The sequence below is a fragment of the Chelon labrosus genome, assembly GCF_963514085.1.
Source record: "Chelon labrosus genome assembly, chromosome: 8".
Taxonomy (NCBI): Eukaryota; Metazoa; Chordata; class Actinopteri; order Mugiliformes; family Mugilidae; genus Chelon; species Chelon labrosus.
In genome coordinates this window covers 5,325,730-5,344,782 of record NC_140358.1, presented here as the reverse complement: position 1 = coordinate 5,344,782, position 19,053 = coordinate 5,325,730, and the positions used below count along the sequence as shown (strand labels likewise).

General features: G+C 40.2%; 1 protein-coding gene across 1 annotated transcript in view; it reads left to right on the top strand.

Moving 5' to 3' along the window:
* Positions 1-9,023: 9,023 nt before the first annotated feature.
* The window catches only part of fgfrl1a (fibroblast growth factor receptor like 1a), a gene marked incomplete at its 5' end in the record, with an annotated part of 59,048 nt that continues 49,018 nt past the window's right edge, over positions 9,024-19,053 (top strand). Inside the window, one exon of the mRNA XM_084550213.1 lies at positions 9,024-9,084. Within this exon, the coding sequence (XP_084406339.1) occupies positions 9,024-9,084 (61 nt within the window). The remainder of the gene's footprint in view (positions 9,085-19,053) is intronic.

Genomic DNA, 19,053 nt, shown 5'->3' with positions numbered 1-19,053 from the left:
CTTTCAACCTCAATTTGCTCTACATGCACTGTTACCATGTTCTTCTGTCTTAACGTTACTAAAAGTGATCTGTATTGTTTCACTGGGGCGCTCATGTTAAATAGTTTTTTTCTACAGAGGGTTCGATTCTCAGGGCCTTCCTGTGTGGAGTTTGCACGTTCTCCCTGTGTTTGCGTGGGTTTCCTCAGGGCACTCCGGTTTACTCCCACCGTCATCAAAAAACATGGGTGCTTGGCGCTGCAGCGGCTCAGGACTAACCCTCCATCTGACCATGTAATTACATTCATTCATTCATTCATCTTCTGTAACTGCTTGTCCTGTGAAGGGTCGCGGGGGGATGGAGCCTATCCCAGCTGTCAGCAGGCAAGAGGCGGGGTACACCCTGGACAGGTCACCAGTCTATCACAGGGCTATTCACCATTCACACTCACATGCACACCTACGGCCAATTTAGAATCACCAATGAACCTAACAAGCATGTCTTTGGATGGTGGGAGGAAGCTGGAGTACCCGGAGAGAACCCAGACACAGGGAGAACATGCTCCTGGAATCAAACCTGGAACCTTCTTGCTGTGAGGCAACAGTGCTAACCACCACGCCACTGTTCCACTCCATGCAATTTAGTTGTACAATAATGTATAATGACAAATAAAGCACTTCACCTTTACTCCAAATCTAAAAAGTGATATTGCCAATGGCACACCTGGCTACTCAGTAGATTGCTCTTTCAAATCTATGAATTGGCAGGCGAGTTGGAGCAGGTATGGTGACAGTGAATCAATTACACTTTCCTATTTCTCTGCAGCTGCTGTTTAATTTCCCTTGTGTGTGTGCTTGCGTGCCCTTCTACCACCAAAACCCTCTCCAACCTGGCTAATAAATTGTAATTATTCTCAGATGCTCCGACATGTAAAAGCGTCAATTTGCTTAAATGAAAAAGCATTCACACTCAGTTAGCTTAGATAAGACAGAAACATTGGAGGAGGGCAGTGACCAGTGGCTCAGTTATACCGCTGATACTGAGACAAAGCATTTGATACTGGACAAAGCAGTAAGAATGGAATAACACCAAACCACAAGTGTTTCACACATACACACAGTTCAGCTTTGCTGTCCATGAGTAATTCTATGTTTTGCTTCAGAGGGAAATTGGTGCACTTTGGCCATAATTGTTTCAAAACTGCCAGCTAATTATGACCTTTTGAAAACAAAGTGTACAGATTGAATGTGACATTTCGCTGCGCCTGCAGAATATAAACACAGTCTTGCACTGGCTGAAGCCCAGTAAAACCTAATAATGAAAACAACCCTGTCGTCCTAACTAGTGCTTTAACTCGATTGGAAGGCTGTATTTTCAGGTTTCCTCCTGCTGACCTACAGAATAAAATACTACTGCAGTCTAATACACTCGGACTGTGCTGCCTCCGTTTCATTTTTTGTTGCGATTGCTTGTAATAGTCATGACGCCACTATGTTGAGGGTAATCAGCAGACAACAGACAGCCAGCCTATGCACTAAGCTACTACAGATACACACACACACACACACTCTCTACTACAACCAAAGTCTGTTGACCCACAAAATCCCACAGTGTCTCAGATCTTTAACTACTTGTACACATTTTCTCTGTATATATTTAAACATTTCCCATACTCTACATACATCATACAGTTCTACAACTCTCTGCAAATTTTATAAATTGAACAATTGTAAAGTCATGACCATCCCTCCACACAGAGGGCTTGAGAGGGTGTTCATATTGTGAACATGGTAGCAAAATGTGCAAGCAGTAACTGAAAATAAGGTGCGGAAATGGTAAGGAAGTCCCAGTCCAATACAAACCAATCATACCTTCACAAAACATACAACTTCCATAATCTGCTGCTACCATGATCCCCTCTCAAACAAACTGGCAGTCAGCATCACTGCTGGCTGACCACCTCACACAATACCTGCATACTTTTACTTAAGTAGGGTTTTGAATTTAGCACATGCACTTACTTTCTCAGTGTGGTATTACCACTTTTAAACAAAGATTACAAGTCCCTGGTTTTATCGGTACAACAACAGACCATGTTTGCAATAGCATGTGAAAAGTCACCACACAAACTCATTGCCTATGTTTGTGTAACCATATTCACAGTATTGCTAATGTAATGAACATGTGAAAAACTGAGACTGATGAGTATGAAACGTTTTCATGCCACAAAGTGTTTCATTCATCTACTCTCCTGGGATGCCACAACGTTTAGTAAATGTGTGATTAAATCTGACTTGTCTAAATATCAGTAGAAACCAAGTGTCTTTTCAAATTACACAGTCCGAGCTGCTACCTTAAGGTGTGCCAGTGATAGTCAGTTATGCAAGAATGTTAGTATGTGCAGTAATCTGCTGCCAACAGCGGCTGTTCTGCGCACGTTATTATTTCCTCACAAACAAACTGGCAGCCACCATCCCTGCTGGCGGACCATTTCTCTGCAGCTTTCTTTAAGGCAGACAGCAGAAGAACGTATATAGCACAGGTAAATGATATATAAACAAAGTCCAGAGCAGGAACTTGCAAAAGTCATTTATGTTCCCTAACAGTTGCATGAGGCGAAAATCATTAAACTCTGCAAGTGTGCAGCTTATAGGCAACTCCACATGTGGTATTTTCAATACACCAGAGCCTCATCAGGAGGTGTTACAGACACACAGTACAGACTATATATACATACTTAGACATATAGAGGTGAATAAATCATGAATTCAAAGACTGGTAGCTTGACAGAAATCAACACACACAAGCGTTGCTCGCTCACACACACAGACACACACACACACAGTAGCCTGTACCAGAAATTGTTCCAGCCTACTGCTTGCCACAGTGCATGGATTTCAATGGAGCAAACTCAACCATATTCCCACCATCTGTCATGAAGCTTTAAGAAGAAAAGCAAGTTGTTTAAACTGTAGCTGTGTTTTATATTTAAAAGACTGTGTGTGTGGGTACGCGTGTAATTGTTCCCTTGATATAATCCTCTGCTACCATCTAGTGGTGAAAACATGGAGCTAAACTGCACTAAAACCCTTGACGGTAATGTACTCAGTCTAATACAGAATAAGTTGATGGTATTCTTTATCCACTCATTTCTCCGTTTTTTTGACGGCATCAGTCACTTTTCAGATGTAAATTTAATATCTCTCCTGCCCAGTGAAATCCACGTTGATTTTAAATATGGATGCTTGTGATAAATTAAAGGACTGAGTCTTCCTTTGGGTTTAGAGAATTCTCCTACTCTTTTGAAAACCACTCTTTAATTAGAAAAATACACCTTTCACACTGTAGACTGTTTTTCCCTGAGGCAATGTGTTTCTTGCAAAATTGCAACACTACAAACACATGATGATATTACAGAAGTCAATGCATTGCTGCATGTTAAACTACCCATTAGTTTATGAAATAGTTAACATGCAACATACACGCTGATGCAGCAAAAATATTAATCTAGATCAAATGCTTGCATGCTTTTGATTAAAGCTGGTTTGATTAAAGTTTTGTCATTAGTTTTACTTAAGTGAAGGGTCTGAATACTTCCTGTGCTGCTGGCTTTATAAATACAGCAACAGACCATGGTAATGATGGCGACCTATGGCCTCAGCGATTTCTTTCCATTTTGTTGTCCCTACTGTTATTTTTCTCTTCATCCTCAATTATATTTAAACTCTCTATGTGCACATGCCTGCTCTTTGTTTCTTTTCTCTGGTTTTGCTCTCAGTATTTAAACGTACCATTAAAAGGTGTAAAAAGAGTTTCATGCTTGCTCTTTAGAAACCCACACATAGCTTTTTTCCCAGCTGCCCAGACACTCTAAGGGAGTTTGGCCCTCTCCTGATGTTGAAATAAAACATAGCGGTTAAAGCCACGGAGCTGGAACACAGCCATAGACAATACTGCTGTGTTTCACAGTTAAATCAAATCATCTATGTGAGATGGCCGTATGAAATGACAGTTTAACTGATTTAAAGTACCGCATGTCCTAAAATGTCCTTCGGCTCAATTTGGCAAAAGTGGTTGTTTTGAGCCTCGGCACAAGCTAGAAGTGAGATCCCATCCAGGAGTGTAGGACTGCAGAGGTTACCATTCATTTATATTTAAACTTTTAAACCAACATCCAAAATCTTGTTTAGACATGCTTTTACAAAGTTGGAAAGATCATAAAGATTTAAATCCATATAGACTTGGTGTTCCACATAATTAACACAAAATCTACAACAAGAGTTCACTCACTTGCATTTTAACTTATTAGAGAGCACTTCTGCATTGTTCTCTGTGAGGTCCAGTGGCTTTGATAACTTCAAAATCAATAAAAATGCTTTACAGCCTTACTGTATGGCTACCATCAAGTAAACAGGCCAGCAAAGATATTTACAATACATTATTTCTTGTAGAAGATTCTGACTAACAATGAGTGATGCCTAGTAAAAATTAGAATGGTTTATATTTATATAAATAGGTAGTTTCAAATTTATGTTGAGCTGGACAAAGTAAAACACGTCTGGTTTCAGGACTGTCTGCATTATATCAGCAACCATGTCACCCTCCACGTACAACACACATCGACCAATGCCATATTCTGTCTACAATATGTTTTTATTTAACTGACACTTTTTTAATTTACATATTGTTTGTCAAGACTGTGCAAATGAATCTAAAGCAACTCTCTCGTAGTTGACCTTAGTTAAAACACCAAGATATTACATACCCCTAATATACAAATACAATATGTGAGGCTTAAGACACACAGGAATTATACTGACATAATGCTAGTTCAAACTTTCTCTTTCAATCTTTATCTGTTTTTATTTTTATATTTCCTACATCAGATTGAGGACCTTCATTTTGATTAGTTTTAATTCCATTTGATTTTAAGTGACCTTAGAGCCACAGCAATAATATGTGAACAACAGAATTGACACTTAGAATAAACCGAAGAATACTTTTCTCTACAGAAAGCTTTTTTAAAGCATCTACTATGCACTGTAGTCATAGCACATATCTTTGGAAAGCTTGGATTTAACTTTTAAGATACGATCACAGCAGCTATGGTACTAGCAACGTATGTGAACAACAAACAAACAATTACAAAGTTGACATGACTCACCTGTGACGCTTCACAGTACTCCAACAACAAAAACGGCCTTTCTACGTTGTCAGTGGTCCAGTCCATCCGTTTAGAAACACATTATTCCGTGAATAAATCCACGTTTAAATTATGCCAGCATGTGTACATTTTTTTCAAAGCATGCTAACATTTTGACCTCACTTGGCCCAACAGGAGCCCTGTACCGACAGCCTTAAGATATCCAATCACAGTCCGCGTTGGCCCATCCCCTCTTTTCTGTTTAAATTTCAAGCCAATTGGAAGCAGTTCTGTGGATGACTGGCGTTCGTAATAGCCAATTATATTTCGAATAGAAGGACTTGTGGGTGGGTTCAAAGTTACAGTAAAGGCGAGCATCCCTGAAGCAAACTACCTGCAAGGCAGTTTGTTTGACTTATTTTTTGAGACTTTGGGAGCGACAACAGAGATTTTGACTGTACTTTGAAGCATTCGGGAGTTGTAGTCTTTTTTTATCATATTGACCATGGTTAGCAAGGGCCGTTTATATTATTATCATTGTGTTTATTATTATTTCATTGTGTTTTCCAGCTTATGCATCCCAGTCATCTGCAGGCATCTGTTAACAAAATAAATAAAATAATAAAATAAAAATATTCAAATCAAACCTTTCAGGTTTTTTGTTTGTTTGTTTGTTTTTTTGTTGTTGTTTTTTTCGGGAATAAGTCATGGAGCCACATCGTGTTTATTTTACCGTCCAGCTTTTTTTTTTAGAAACTGTCAGGTATGCAGTACCGCAATGTGGATGTGCTTTCATCTTGTCACCACTAGATGGCACCGCAGCTCTCAACTGTGCAATACACGTTCAGCAATAAGACTACTCTGTTATCTTTATATACCGACCAGCCACAATATTAAAACCACTGACAAGAGAAGTGAATGACATCAACCATGTTGTGAAAATTCAGTGTTCTGCTGGGAAACTTTTGGACCTGGCATTCATGTGGATGTTACTTAGACATGTAGCACCCACCTAGACCAGACCAGGCACCAAAAAACATGAAGAACAGCACAAGGTGTTGACCTGGCCTCCAAACTCACTAGCTCCCAAACTGATCAAGTATCTGTGGGATGATTCACAGAGGCCCGTCCTCTCAACCCTTAGGACCAAAAGGCCCCCCACTAACAACATTCTGTTGCCAGACACCACAGGACACCCTCAGAAGTATGCATCAGGAAAGTATTGTTCAGCTGGCAAGAAGTTTTCTGAAGCCAGCAAAGTGTTGATTTCTACAGGACTTAATCCCAACCAAAACTTCTGAAGGCCTTGTTTTAAAATCCACAGGTGATAGAGAGGTCATGTCAGAGATCTCCTTGTGGATCACAGTCAGTCTCCATGGATATGAACACACACAAAGCAGTTCGTTAATTAATACATCCAACACCGGAGGACGTTTTCGTCTGTCCCTATGCCACTTTGTGAAATAAAGTAGCCCGTATCAGTAATATTTTTAAAAACCCACTTGTAATAAAGTTGAATTGCCACTAGATGGCACTATAGGCCCATATTGTAATATGTAGTGAAGCACTGTAGATTGACTAGTTTCGCAAATTTAATAGAACATATTTTTCTATTCGAAATAAACCTGACACTGCACATGTATATTATCCGTTTATTATTATTATTATTATTATTATTGTTATTGGTGGTAGTAGTAGTAGTAGCAGCAGTAATATTAATGACAATAGCAATTATAATCCTACTACTATTAATAATTATGATAATATTAATAATAAACGATTGCAATTTCCCCATTGCGGGACTAATAAAGGTTTTTCTTATTCTTATTCTTATTCTTATTCTTATTCTTATGCTTATTCTGTTTACTATTATTGTAGACATCTATGTAGAAAGACATTTTCCCAGACACTCCTGTAGCTCTCCCTAACCCCCCTGATGCAGTCCACGCCATTTTGTGTCCGATTACTCTTCCTAATAAATGATTAATAATGATTGGAGTTAATGGTCCCCTCCTCGCTACCCTAAACCGCTCCAAATTTGTCCTGCACCTTCTCGTCCTCTGATTGGTCCGCTCGCTGATTGGCCTGCCCTCTGATTGGCTCAAAGTTACGTGGTGGGACCCTTCCGTCGCCGCAGTTTGTTTTCTCGCCTGCGGCTGAAACTCAGACGGCTGAACCGCTGCTGAAGGCTATGTGGATGTAGTATTCGGGTTTTTGTTATTTTATTTTATAGAGACTCGTCTGAATAGTAAAGCGGTGGGATGTAGAAGAGTACTTTTACGTCTCTGCTCTTTTCTTCCTCTTGGTGCTCTCCTTCGAGCGGTTTGCATGCGGACTGTCATTCAGAAATACTACACATAGATTTGGAGCGCTCACGTGTTTGACGCAGCTTGTGTGATTTGTATTTTTTTTTTTTTTTTTTTTACACATTTATATATGTTTTGATTCTTAGTTGTAGCGTAGTTGTTTACGCTTTAACCAAGTCAGTTTCATTCACCAAAAGCTTTCAGTGACAGACGCGCGTTTTTTAAATGACTCGGCTTGTTTCCTAAAGTCACTGGAAAGAAGGTGAATAACTTTTATTATTATTTTTTTTTTCGCGGAATAACGGCATGGTAACACCCTGAGGATTTCTCTTCACCGCTGGGAATTTAACAGTAAGTCTATTAATAAGCCAAAGTAATAGTTGTATAACGTAACTACAGCGTCTTAATGTTTCCTTGTCGCATTTTGTAGTTTAAATACTTTCTCCTGTCATTTATTTTCAGGCTACAGAGTTATGTGAAGTTTAAAAGTTTAATTTGAACTCCAGCTTCTGTTGTTTTTCTATATGATCTTCCCCGTGTATAACTACTGTAGCTGCTGCAGCACTCTAAGTTCACAACTATAACGAAGGATTTACACAGTAAAGTGTCATTTAATAAATGGAGGTGAACATATCTTACAGTATGGATGCATACACCCAAGTCTTTAGCATGACAATTGATAAGTTTAAATAAGTCAGGACTCATCCTATGCAAGCAATCACAGCTTGCAGGCATTCTTCCCTTTCCAAGAAACTTATTAGCTATAATTTCCAGCTACTTTCAATCAAAATGCTTATTAGCTATTTAGGGAATACATGTTTATTTTATTATCACACTAAAGTATTTTGTGCAGAGAAAATCCCGGCTTAGTTTGAAAATCCACACTCGATTGTCACGCGCTGTGAAATCACTGCACTCAAAGTGTGTAGCAGTTTCTGTTGAGCTGAGGATGACAGACACTGATCAAAGATACAGCATGTGAACATACAGCACTGAAATAAGATCTCATAAGGTTTGGGGAAGAATTTACGAGGCAGAAAGATTAAAACCACTGTAAGGAGAGACATATGTACAGACAGGTGGACGGAATAAATCTGCGTGGAAAAGTTGTCTGACTTCCAGAAAATCTTCAGACGGATTTATGTTTATCGCGCCTGGTCAGCGATAACCACCTTGCTTTGTTCTGACTGCCATGGACTAGATCACAGTTTGAAAAAAAAGGCAATACAATGAAAAGAAGGGATTGAGATGAAACATTTTGTAAGGGAATCTACACGTCTTCTTACTTTTGAAACATATTTTTTGAAGCAGTGAGTCATAAAGTCGTTCAAAGATTCAAGAATTGAGTGGGTCCTGCTTTTACTGATCTAAAATTCAATATAGGTTATTAGGTTTTTGCTTCAGTTCCACTAAGAGCTGTAGAATCAACAATTCATCTGTTAAAGTTATGATTCATTTGCAGAGATGCAGTCAAATAGGTCATAACTGCATAGCATCTACTCACCTGCTATACTTTAATAACGTTGCTTTTCTCATTTAATTCCCTGTCAGATCGCAGCGGCTGAGTATATCTCTTCCTCATTAGAACAAAAAAATGGAGCTTCTCTGGGTCTGTGTGTTGCTGAAAGTGGTCTTGATGTCCACGGCTGCTAGGGGTGAGTAATAAAAGCACTGATTTCCACAAAATTGAAGCACGATATTTGTTTGTGCAGTGATTTCGTTGTGGCTGCATTTGCTTCTTATCTGTTTTTTTTACTGTGCTTGCACAGGTTTAAACAGTTTCGTAAACTTTGAAGTACAAACCCTTGTTGTCTAGTTAATATTGCTTGATGGATGTCCTTTAGATAGCTTTGATTGGTTATTCAGTTCAGGTCAGGTGTACTTGCTCTCATCTGGAGGATTCAGACTCTGCACTTGTGTACTTAGTAATTTGGTTTTATACCTCCTGGTTGTTCAGTAAACTTAGCTAGTTATGCCATCAGGCTCAGCTACAGAGCAGTGTCATTTTTTTTTCTTTCTTTTTTTTTTTGCTCCAATAAAACTTAACAGAATAAAGACAAACAACTCCAGCTCCACAAGTTGTACATAGAGGAGAATGACCCCCTGCCTGCATGCTTTATGAGCAGACAGTTGTGGAGTTGGCGCCTGTCCCCGAGATCACACCGATGATGAGTTTTCAGTGGGAACAAAGCTGCATTCAGCGAGGCGAAGCAGAGCCAGCACGCAGACACGGGGCCGAAAGTAAACACAGGGCCATAGACCGCAAAGAGATGAGATTAGATTAGCCTATTAGGGATGTTTGCTGTACAATGCCACAGCATTTCCTCCCCCTCACCGCCTGCAGTCTGTCAATGAAACCAAGGCAGGCAGCAGAGAGGGACAGAATGCAAGGGTAAGGGTGAATGGAGGGGAGAGATTTGAGGACAGAAAGAAGAGGAAAGAGGGTCAAGGTGAGGGAAACGAGGCGCCCAGGACAGGGAGAGACAGGAATGGATGATAAAAGAGAGCGAGAGAAGGGAAGTAGAGAAAGCAGAAATTGAGTCTAGAGGCATGAGTGTGGAGGAAAACTGGACAAGGGAAGGAAACGGATTATACAGGGGGTGTGAGAAAGAGGGCATGAGAGCACAAAGGGGACAGAAGGTACAAAATGCCATTAGAAGCCAAAGGTATGCCTCATCTTGTGACAGGGTAAACTTGAGCTGCTGCACAGATCTTAACAGATGGTTAAAGTACAGAATCAGCATAAGATATATCTGACTGAGGCTGCCGTGAAATGAAATGAGTTAAGTTTTACTTTGGTTACTGGATGCATAATGTTAACTGAAGACTTAAAGGCATCTGAAAGACATTTTTTGAGTGTGATTAGAGGGAGCTGGGTTATGGTTGTACTGTGGGCTGAGGTTCATAGTTCTGTAATTGTAAATGTGTGGTTTTGAGCTTGAGTTATGCAGCATGTTATCTATTCTTTCTCTCCATCCCGTCTTTAAGGGTTTCAGTTGACACTGCACAGTACACAGTACTGAAAGGCAGAGGAATGTTAAGAGAAGATGACTGATTACACTGCAGGAAAATACAGATTTTCAACATTATTTTTCTTGGTCATCCACATGTTTACAATCTAACAGTTTTCAAGGCGAATTCAGCAAATCACTGTAACATTTGCCTGCAATTTTGTCCAATCTCTCAGACAGGGATTGCACTCAGCGAGTGTACTGACCATAACGACCGACATCCAAACAAAGGTTTTGTCTTTTATGAATGATAAAACTGAAAAATGTGGAAAAAGTGCAGCATTTTAAAAAGGTTCTGCTAGTTCAAGGGCAGCAAATACAGTATAACTTTTAGTTGCTTTAAGTTGCCAAGGGCCTGAAACAGTAATCTAGCTTCGGCCACTGAAAAGCTTTTTGGTACGCAGATAAGGATTAAAACAATCATTGGCACTTGAACAATAGTTGTCGAGGAACAAACATTGAGTCTAAGCAAAACAAATAACCCCATGAGTCTCATAAATATCAGAAGAAGAACAAATACCTCCAATACCATCACCTCTGGAACAAGCTGGGAAACAGTTAGCTACAGAAAGATAAAACATAAGCAGATAATCTTTATTTTGTAGGGCGTAATGACTTCCTACGACCATATTCTGTTAACTGTTTTCATGCATTTCATTTAATTAAACAAAAAAAATACATATTTGGTATGTTACTGTAAGTAGGTAAACAAACTCATGATTACAATTTCCCATCTGAGTGCAAAATTATATTAGAGAGGGTCGACAGATTTAATAAGAAATGATGCAGAGAAATCCTACAGAGAAACATTTATAATTGCGACTTGGAGGCTACAGAGATATCTCAGAGAAATATGCATACCGGAGGAGGGTTACTCAGGGCAACTGTATAAACAATAGACAATAAAAAGCCAAATATCATAGCACACAACAGGACATTTAGAGCTGAAAACATGGACTCCTTTGTGCACTCATCTGTCAGGGCAGTCCCCTTTGCACACAAGGTTCATCGACAGTAAATGTAAGCCATTGTATGAATCCAGGAAGTTATTACTACGTGCTATAAAAGTACCATGTGGCAAAGGAGAGAAGTCGTGTAAGTCTTTAATTTAATCATGGATTGATAAACACCAGAAAGGCTAAACTGTTGTAATAAATGTTACCAGAAGTTACTTTTCTGTGGTTGTCCTTGGAGTTGTTTGGGGTTCAGCATCAGATGGCACTGAAGGCTGTTTTCCACTGTGAGTATTGATTGGCAAAAGGAGGCAGGAAAGCTGAGGGCTTTGCTGAACTGCTACGAAAGGAGGAGATGAGGTTTAGACAGACTGTGAGGACAAAATAAAGACATCTCTGCCCTTATTGCAGCAGATTTAGAGTCATACACTCCAGAGGCTTACATAACTGCGCTGTGTGAATCGGTGTTTGGGCCTCTTTCTGTGTGTGTGCATGTGTGTAGTTGAGCATGAGACCGACCAGCTGAGAGATTAGCATTCTCCGATGTTAGCAGAACAACACTGAGCTTGATTTCAAGGGTCAGAAATTAGTAATAGGCCAGTGCATTCAAGGCTACCTGCAGCTGTGGACAGAGCTGGGTTCAAGAATTGAACTCTGCTCTGTCGTATAATACTTAGAAAGCAAAAGTGACACATTGCTGGAAAGATGCTCATTAGCTCTTTTTCAACAGTTCGATGAGAAGTTTGGGAGTACAGCTGCATCTGTATGCTGCAAAGTGATGCAATAGCCTGGAGATGAGGAGCCTAGCTCAGCATAAAGACCAGAAAGAAAACCTGGGTTGACTGTTAGAGGCAGTTGCGTGTGGATGATGTGACTTCCTGGAGTTTTTCTTGTTTGCCTCGCAACGACACTGTGATCAAACCATCATCTTGCACTCAATCCTCCAAACAATCATCCATTTTTGTTTTTGTTTTTAGGATTTTTTATAGATTAAAAAACAAGGTGTCAGATGTTAACTGGCGAACCTAAGTAGATTAAGCTTGAATCGGTGAATCGGGCTAGCTGTTTCCTTCTGTTTTTGGTCTTTGTGCTAAGTTAAACTGTTGCTGTAGCTTCATCTTTACAGTAAACACACGAGCAATGTGTCAATCTTCTGGTCTAAGCCTAGGTAAGAAGGCGAATTATCGCATTTCATAACATGTTGAACAGTTCTTTTTTAATTCATTGCTTTGTGGTGATGTGTTTGTTCCCATAGCCAAATGCAGATGAATTACTAGCCTATATCAAGATATTTCCACTGTAGCTCCAGGAGTCTTTCAAGCGTTAAAGACTAATGGCCTCCCTCTAGTCCAATTTCCCTCAGCATTTAACAATTATTAAAAAACGTTATGAGGAGCAGATGTTGCATTTTGAAAAGGGTTGGACTTTGTCTTGAATGGAACAACTTGCATAAATGGTTAGCTCTGCTAGCTCTCTCGGGAGTGAACAAGACGTAGGTGAAGATGTATGAGATTCACAAAGATAAGACTGTTTTCACAGTCCATAAATTGTTAGTCCAACACAAGGTTACGTCATTTTAAAACAAAAAACCCATCAATATGATATGCCTAATCAAATGATAGATAGTCAAATGATAGATTATAGTATATGTTTAAGAGTACTGATAATCGTCAGAAATATTAAATTTGTGGAATAAAGAGAAACTATTTTCCACTGATCCCAATAATGACTATAAAAACCCTTAGATGATATTGTGCGTGTTCAGCGTCTGATTGGATTACATACTGCTCTTAGAAGCCTTGCCATCCTGGCTTTACGCAACTGGTGTGTTTGTAAATGCATCGCTGGTGGGGGCTTGATTCCCTGATGTACCTGGCAGTGGACCAGTGTGTGTGTCGGAGTGCTGCAGAAACCGATCCGTCTGGAGCGGTACTGCTATGAAGTGGAGCATTGACTGTACACCTGTCAGTGCCACCTCTCCAATTATTTCTTGAATACTTGCAAAATCACCACCTCCTCCTGTCCTGCTCTTGTTATCACAGTGGACTTGGCTTGGGGATGTTTTTGGCTGCAAATTTACACTGCTCTGTGTCCCTGGAGACTGACAAAACATTTGCTGTTTTGTCAGTCTTGTGTACTAATACACAAGTTTATTTAATAGTATGCCAATTTCACTACCGTTGACGTCCTTCCTCTTACAGCCTTCTTTTAGTGGCCTCTCTCCAATTCAAGGGCATGCACTAAAGTATTGGCACACGAGACACCACCTGCCCCATAGTGTATAGTTTTAACTAGGATTCACAATTTAGTACAATTTAGTATAATTCTGTTTCTCCTTTACTTCCACCTGTATTGTTTTGTGAAAAGATAGACCCAGAAATTACATGATGAGTGCAAGTTTCTCTACATAGTTCCCTGATGTAACGTGCTGTCCGTGCTGGTTTCCTGTTTTCCAGGTGATTGAGCCGTACAGACCACCCATTTGTGTGCCGAGGGGCGAGAAACAGACACAGAGATGAGAGGGTTCATTTGTAGTTATAATAAGTGCAAAGAGCCACAAACACATTAAAAATGCATCTTCATTCCATGAAAGCTGCCAAAAAAGCAACACTGCAAACAGACATTGAGGATCAGGGAAAGAAAACGGCTCATCGTCCCTGCAGACAATGACAGACAGAAAGTGCGGAGTGTAAACAGTCGCATACACAGATGCTGGAAACGTATACAAATAGAAGATGCTACCCATAAATATTACTCAACACATGTAAGCACACACACACACATATACACATAGCCCACAATCACTTAACAAACGTCTGTTCCACACACTCATTAGTGAGGAATGTAATTAGCATGCTAACTCTAACAATGATATGTAGGAGAGAATTGTGGTTGGGTAAAGAAGACTGGAGAAGAAGGCATGGATTCGTCAGAGGCACAAGCAATGCATCGATACCAGGGTGTTAAACAGAGAGTAAAGCTACGACTCACAATTACTTTGTCTAACAAGTCATTTTTTGTTAAATCGGTTTAGAAAATATCAACAAATTGTGAAACTGTCCTGTCACATATTCCCAGAGTCTAAGAGAATGTCTTGAATAGTCTGCTTCACCCAACCAGGAGTCTAGTATAAGGCTAGTATGCAAACAGCTCTGGGTCTCTCCTCTACTGCTTTTTGTTCTGTTTGTGTTGACACTGCTAATAGTATCCCCTGAATTGATAGCTGACTGTGTCTGAGTTCTGCGGAACAAAAAACAACATTGCATGTACTCTGATCAGGCATAACATTATGGTCACCTTCCTAGTATTGTGTAGGTCTTCCTTGTGCCTCCAAAACAGTTGTGACTCATCAGAGAATGGACATGGGCCTTCTGAGGGTGTCCTGTGGTAACAGCAACAGAATGTTGTTAGTGGGGGCCTTTGGGTCCTATGGGTTGAGGGGAGGGGCCTCTGTGGATCAGCCCACAGATACTTTATCAGTTTGAGATCTAGTAAATTTGGAGGCCAGGTCGACACCCACCTTGAGTTGTTCCTAAACTGTTTTTGTGTGCGTGTGTGTCTGTGTCAGGCTGCATCCTGCTGGGGATGGCTGTTGCCATCAAGGAGTGTCATTGCTATGGGGTGGGGGTGCCTGGTCTGGTCTAGGTGGGTGTTACATGTCTAAGTAACATCCACATGAATGTCAAGTCCAAAAGTTTCCCAGCAGAACATTGTATTGTCACAAGGTGGTCAATGTTATTTGCTTCTCTTGTCAGTGGTCATAATGTTGTGCCTGATTGGTGTAGGCTCGACACATCCTGGACCTTACTGTCAGTCCATTTCATTCATGTTTTGTTACATTTTGGAAGGCTAACGTTAAGAGCTCTTGTCTGCACGGTTAATGTTTTGTTCAATGTACGTTCTGGTCAGGATCAGTCATTGTACACTTGCATCACTAAACGTTCTAAGTAGTTTGTAGAAGCTAAAATTGATCCTCTAAACAAAGTTTTAAATGGTATTTAAATGGGTCTGCAGCAAGGACACAGGAAGGATCTTCCTCCAACGGTTATAGGAACTATGAAAACATTACTGCTGTCTGAACTACCTGCTCTCTTTGACTTTTATGGAATTGGTTGGTTACCTAACTGTCAATCAGAACAATTATGATCCCACCCATCACTGAAAGTTGAGTTGATAAAATTTGTCTTTAAATATGGAAGAAGTTGGTCCTGTCAGTAGTTTGCAGACAGAGCAAGCTACCACTACATGATCAACGAAACTCAGGTCAATTTTACTTTACACTTAACCTTTTGGTTTTGCATTTCCCCACACAGTATGTTATAAATAAAGACAACTAACTGACTACAACTTGTAAAAACTGACATACTGTTGAAGTGGTGAGCATGCCTGTCTCTTTGTGTGAAGACTGCTGGAAGGAGTGGGAAGAGGAGGGCATCTTGATTCCAAACAGAGTAAACAGATGCATACCACAGACAGACGCTTCAAACAGACAACTTTGCTTCATTGTTAACAGACGTGCTCATGGACTCACATCAGTAAATCTCCTTCCACTGTTTAAGCATGCAGCGCGTTCTAAGTCACAGCTAACGATCGTAAATACCATTTGACGTGCTTATAACCATTATACGGCCTGGTGGGCACCTACCTGCTAGCCTCAGTGTTTGCAGTGGAAGCTCAGAATCCAGAGCACCATAAATATTTGGTGAAATGCTCCTGAGAATCCACAGGAGAGGCTTTTAGAAAAGTGCATTTTCTCTAGCATTGGACCAGCATTGTATATTCGTAGTTTTTCAGTTAGGGAAAAGCATTTTGGTTGAATTAAGGCAAAAAACATGAAAAATTAAGAAGCAGTTTGGATGACTTCTGTTATCCACCTTAATTTATCATTACTCTTCAGTGCTTTTTTCCACTAACTAAGGGAAGAAAAAGTCCTTCCTATATGTGTGTGTGTGTGTGTGTGTGTGTGTGTGTGTGTGAATTATGCAGTGATTAACAGACAACGAGGAGGCTTCAAAGGGGCCAAATGACTCTTTTAGTTCCTCTTGTTAAATCCTATAGTCAGGGCCAAATGCTGTCTTACTGGCTGTTTGGATAAGCAGAGCCGTGGCTACCACAGACATCCAAATGCAGAGTAATGCAATTTGTCACAAAAAGACCTCCGTCTGTCTGCATGACTCTCTTGCAGGTCAGTCTAGTGAGATGTCCAAAACTTCATACTTTCTGGAATCGTCGACCTATATTAAGTATGAAATTTACATGTAGTTTAACATTACGTACAAATCAACCAGCACTGATGCAGTTCCATTTGCAAGGAACGAAGGGCCCCAAGGAGCAGCCTGCACCCCCTCTTTTTTCAACCACTGTTCTGAGTTTTACAGGGCCTGTTAATGTTAAAGGTCTATTAGCCCACATTTAGATAAAGTCAATGTTTGCTTTGACTTTGCTAATGGTGGGACATTGATGGGGCTGTCTGGGCGTCCTCTGTGGGGGTTGACGGCGTGTCACAGTGATGTGAAAATGTGACGTGTGTTTGTGGAGGGGGTGCAGCAGAAAGAAAAGCGTCAGGAGCAGATAAGATAGCAAAAGACTCTTTTGTGGAAAGAAATGGTGAGACACCCTTAAACCCTTTAACCCCTGAAGTATCTTGACTGAACTCAAGACTTTTCTTTTCAGCATCATTTCATCAAGTGGAAATATGGCACGTGTCAGTCTTGTTCCAGTCTTTGTTCCTTTGTTAGCTTTAATTAGAGTAAATAAAAATCTGGATATGATGAAGAAAGTTTAATGAAATTTAAATGAAAGGGGAGATCAGTAAACGGATGACTAGGAGATACAATTGTTGGAACTGTACTGCAGGTGTAGATTCAATGCATACTACAGTAAACAGACAAAAACAAGTTTATAAACTCATAATTGCAGCGTTCCACTTAATTTTTTGTTAGCAAGAGGGTAGAAATATATTGGAAACAGAGGGCAAATTAAGCTGCTCTTCAAAAGAATGTAAATATTTCCCACTCATCAGTTTCTCATCTATTCTTCATTTATCTTTCCATTTCCAAGCATCTGTTTATCTCGTCTCATATTTGTTTACATCTGATGTTGCTGGAAGATGTGTTTTTTTATTTTTATTTTCATTCCTCTTTTGAAAGTGACCTTACATATTTTGACGTTCACCTCTTTCTACCCATTCATTTTTTCGTACTCCTCCAGCGTCTCTGTCTGTCTCCTACTTAGTGCAGTATTGTGTGGGTCGTGGCGCCACAGTGCCGTATTGTGGTCTCAGTGGGGTTTTGGGTATGTTTGGTCAACGCTACAGCACGGCAGGTCAAAGGTCAGCCAGTAGATCAGGGACAGGTCACGGAGAGTGTGTGTGTCCGTTCGTGCGCACACTATTAGTGTGTGTGTGTATGTAGGGTAGGGTCAGTGGAAGCACATGCCGGCACCAGAGGAGACCGTAATAACACGACAGGAACCCCACAGGACAATACACACTGCTTTCACTCGCTTTTTCTTCTCCTCTTTTTGCTGTCCTTTATATACCAGAAGGAGAATTACCAACATTCATAATACATTAATTGAATTAATACAAACTGATATGAAGATTTTGACAGATGAATTTCATATTTTCTCTCTGTTATATTTTATATTCAAAATGTTGCACAAATTTATCTGCCTGCAGAAAAGATCTCCAATCAAAAACTTAACTCATATTTGTTGTAATTTTACTCAAGACAGAGTGAGCTTCTCTACAGCTAAGGTTCTTTTTACACACCAGATATGTTGTAAATGTAAATTATTTTGATATGGATGTGGAGGGCTTAAACTGATGGAAATCCAGATTCAACAAAACAATATGAAGCTGTGTTAATTATAAGAAAACACATTATCGAAGACAGATTGTTTCATTTTACCAGCCGTCAAAAATTTAATTGTGAACTATTTTCCTGGTGAAATGAAACGGTAAAAACAGTCTACAGGGAAGTCTGTTCATTTGCTGTGTGAGGGACACTGAGTGGCATTCACTTTCTTGTCTGTCTGTTGCCTTTACATCTCTCCGTGTCTCTGCGATCTGTCTCGCTCACTTTCTATCTCTCCTTCTGACATTTTAATTCCTCTGCCACTTCCTTTGTCTCTGCTGGTTTCTCACTCCCATGCCTACCCTTCAACCAGACCCTGTCAAACCCTCTTTAACCCCCACCACCACACACATACACACACACAGTCTCCAGCTGTTATTCCTGATGGCATTACAAATGAGACATTGAAAAGTGATCGCTGGGACAGGAGACAGCAGACTCTTGTTTTCTCTAGGGTTCAGTCTGTCAGATTGGGTTGTGTCGGAGGGCAGTACAGCACTCGAGGCAGTTGTGTGTTTGTGTCTATGTGTGTTACAGGCTGTGACAAACAGGACCTCGAAACCAGCCTGACCAAAAATATCACCGTTTATGACCTTAGTGTCAAATGTGATTGACATGCTTTGGGCAGTTGGCCACACTGTCTCACCTTGATTGTTTGTCAGACATACAGATGACCTTTGACCCCAGGAAGTGGTGACAGATCAGGGGCAGGATGTTAAGGCTGACGGCTTTAGGAAATACTTTTTGTAAGCTCTTTCTGTAGCTTCAGGCCTATGACACATTGGTTGTGTTGAGCTCTTATT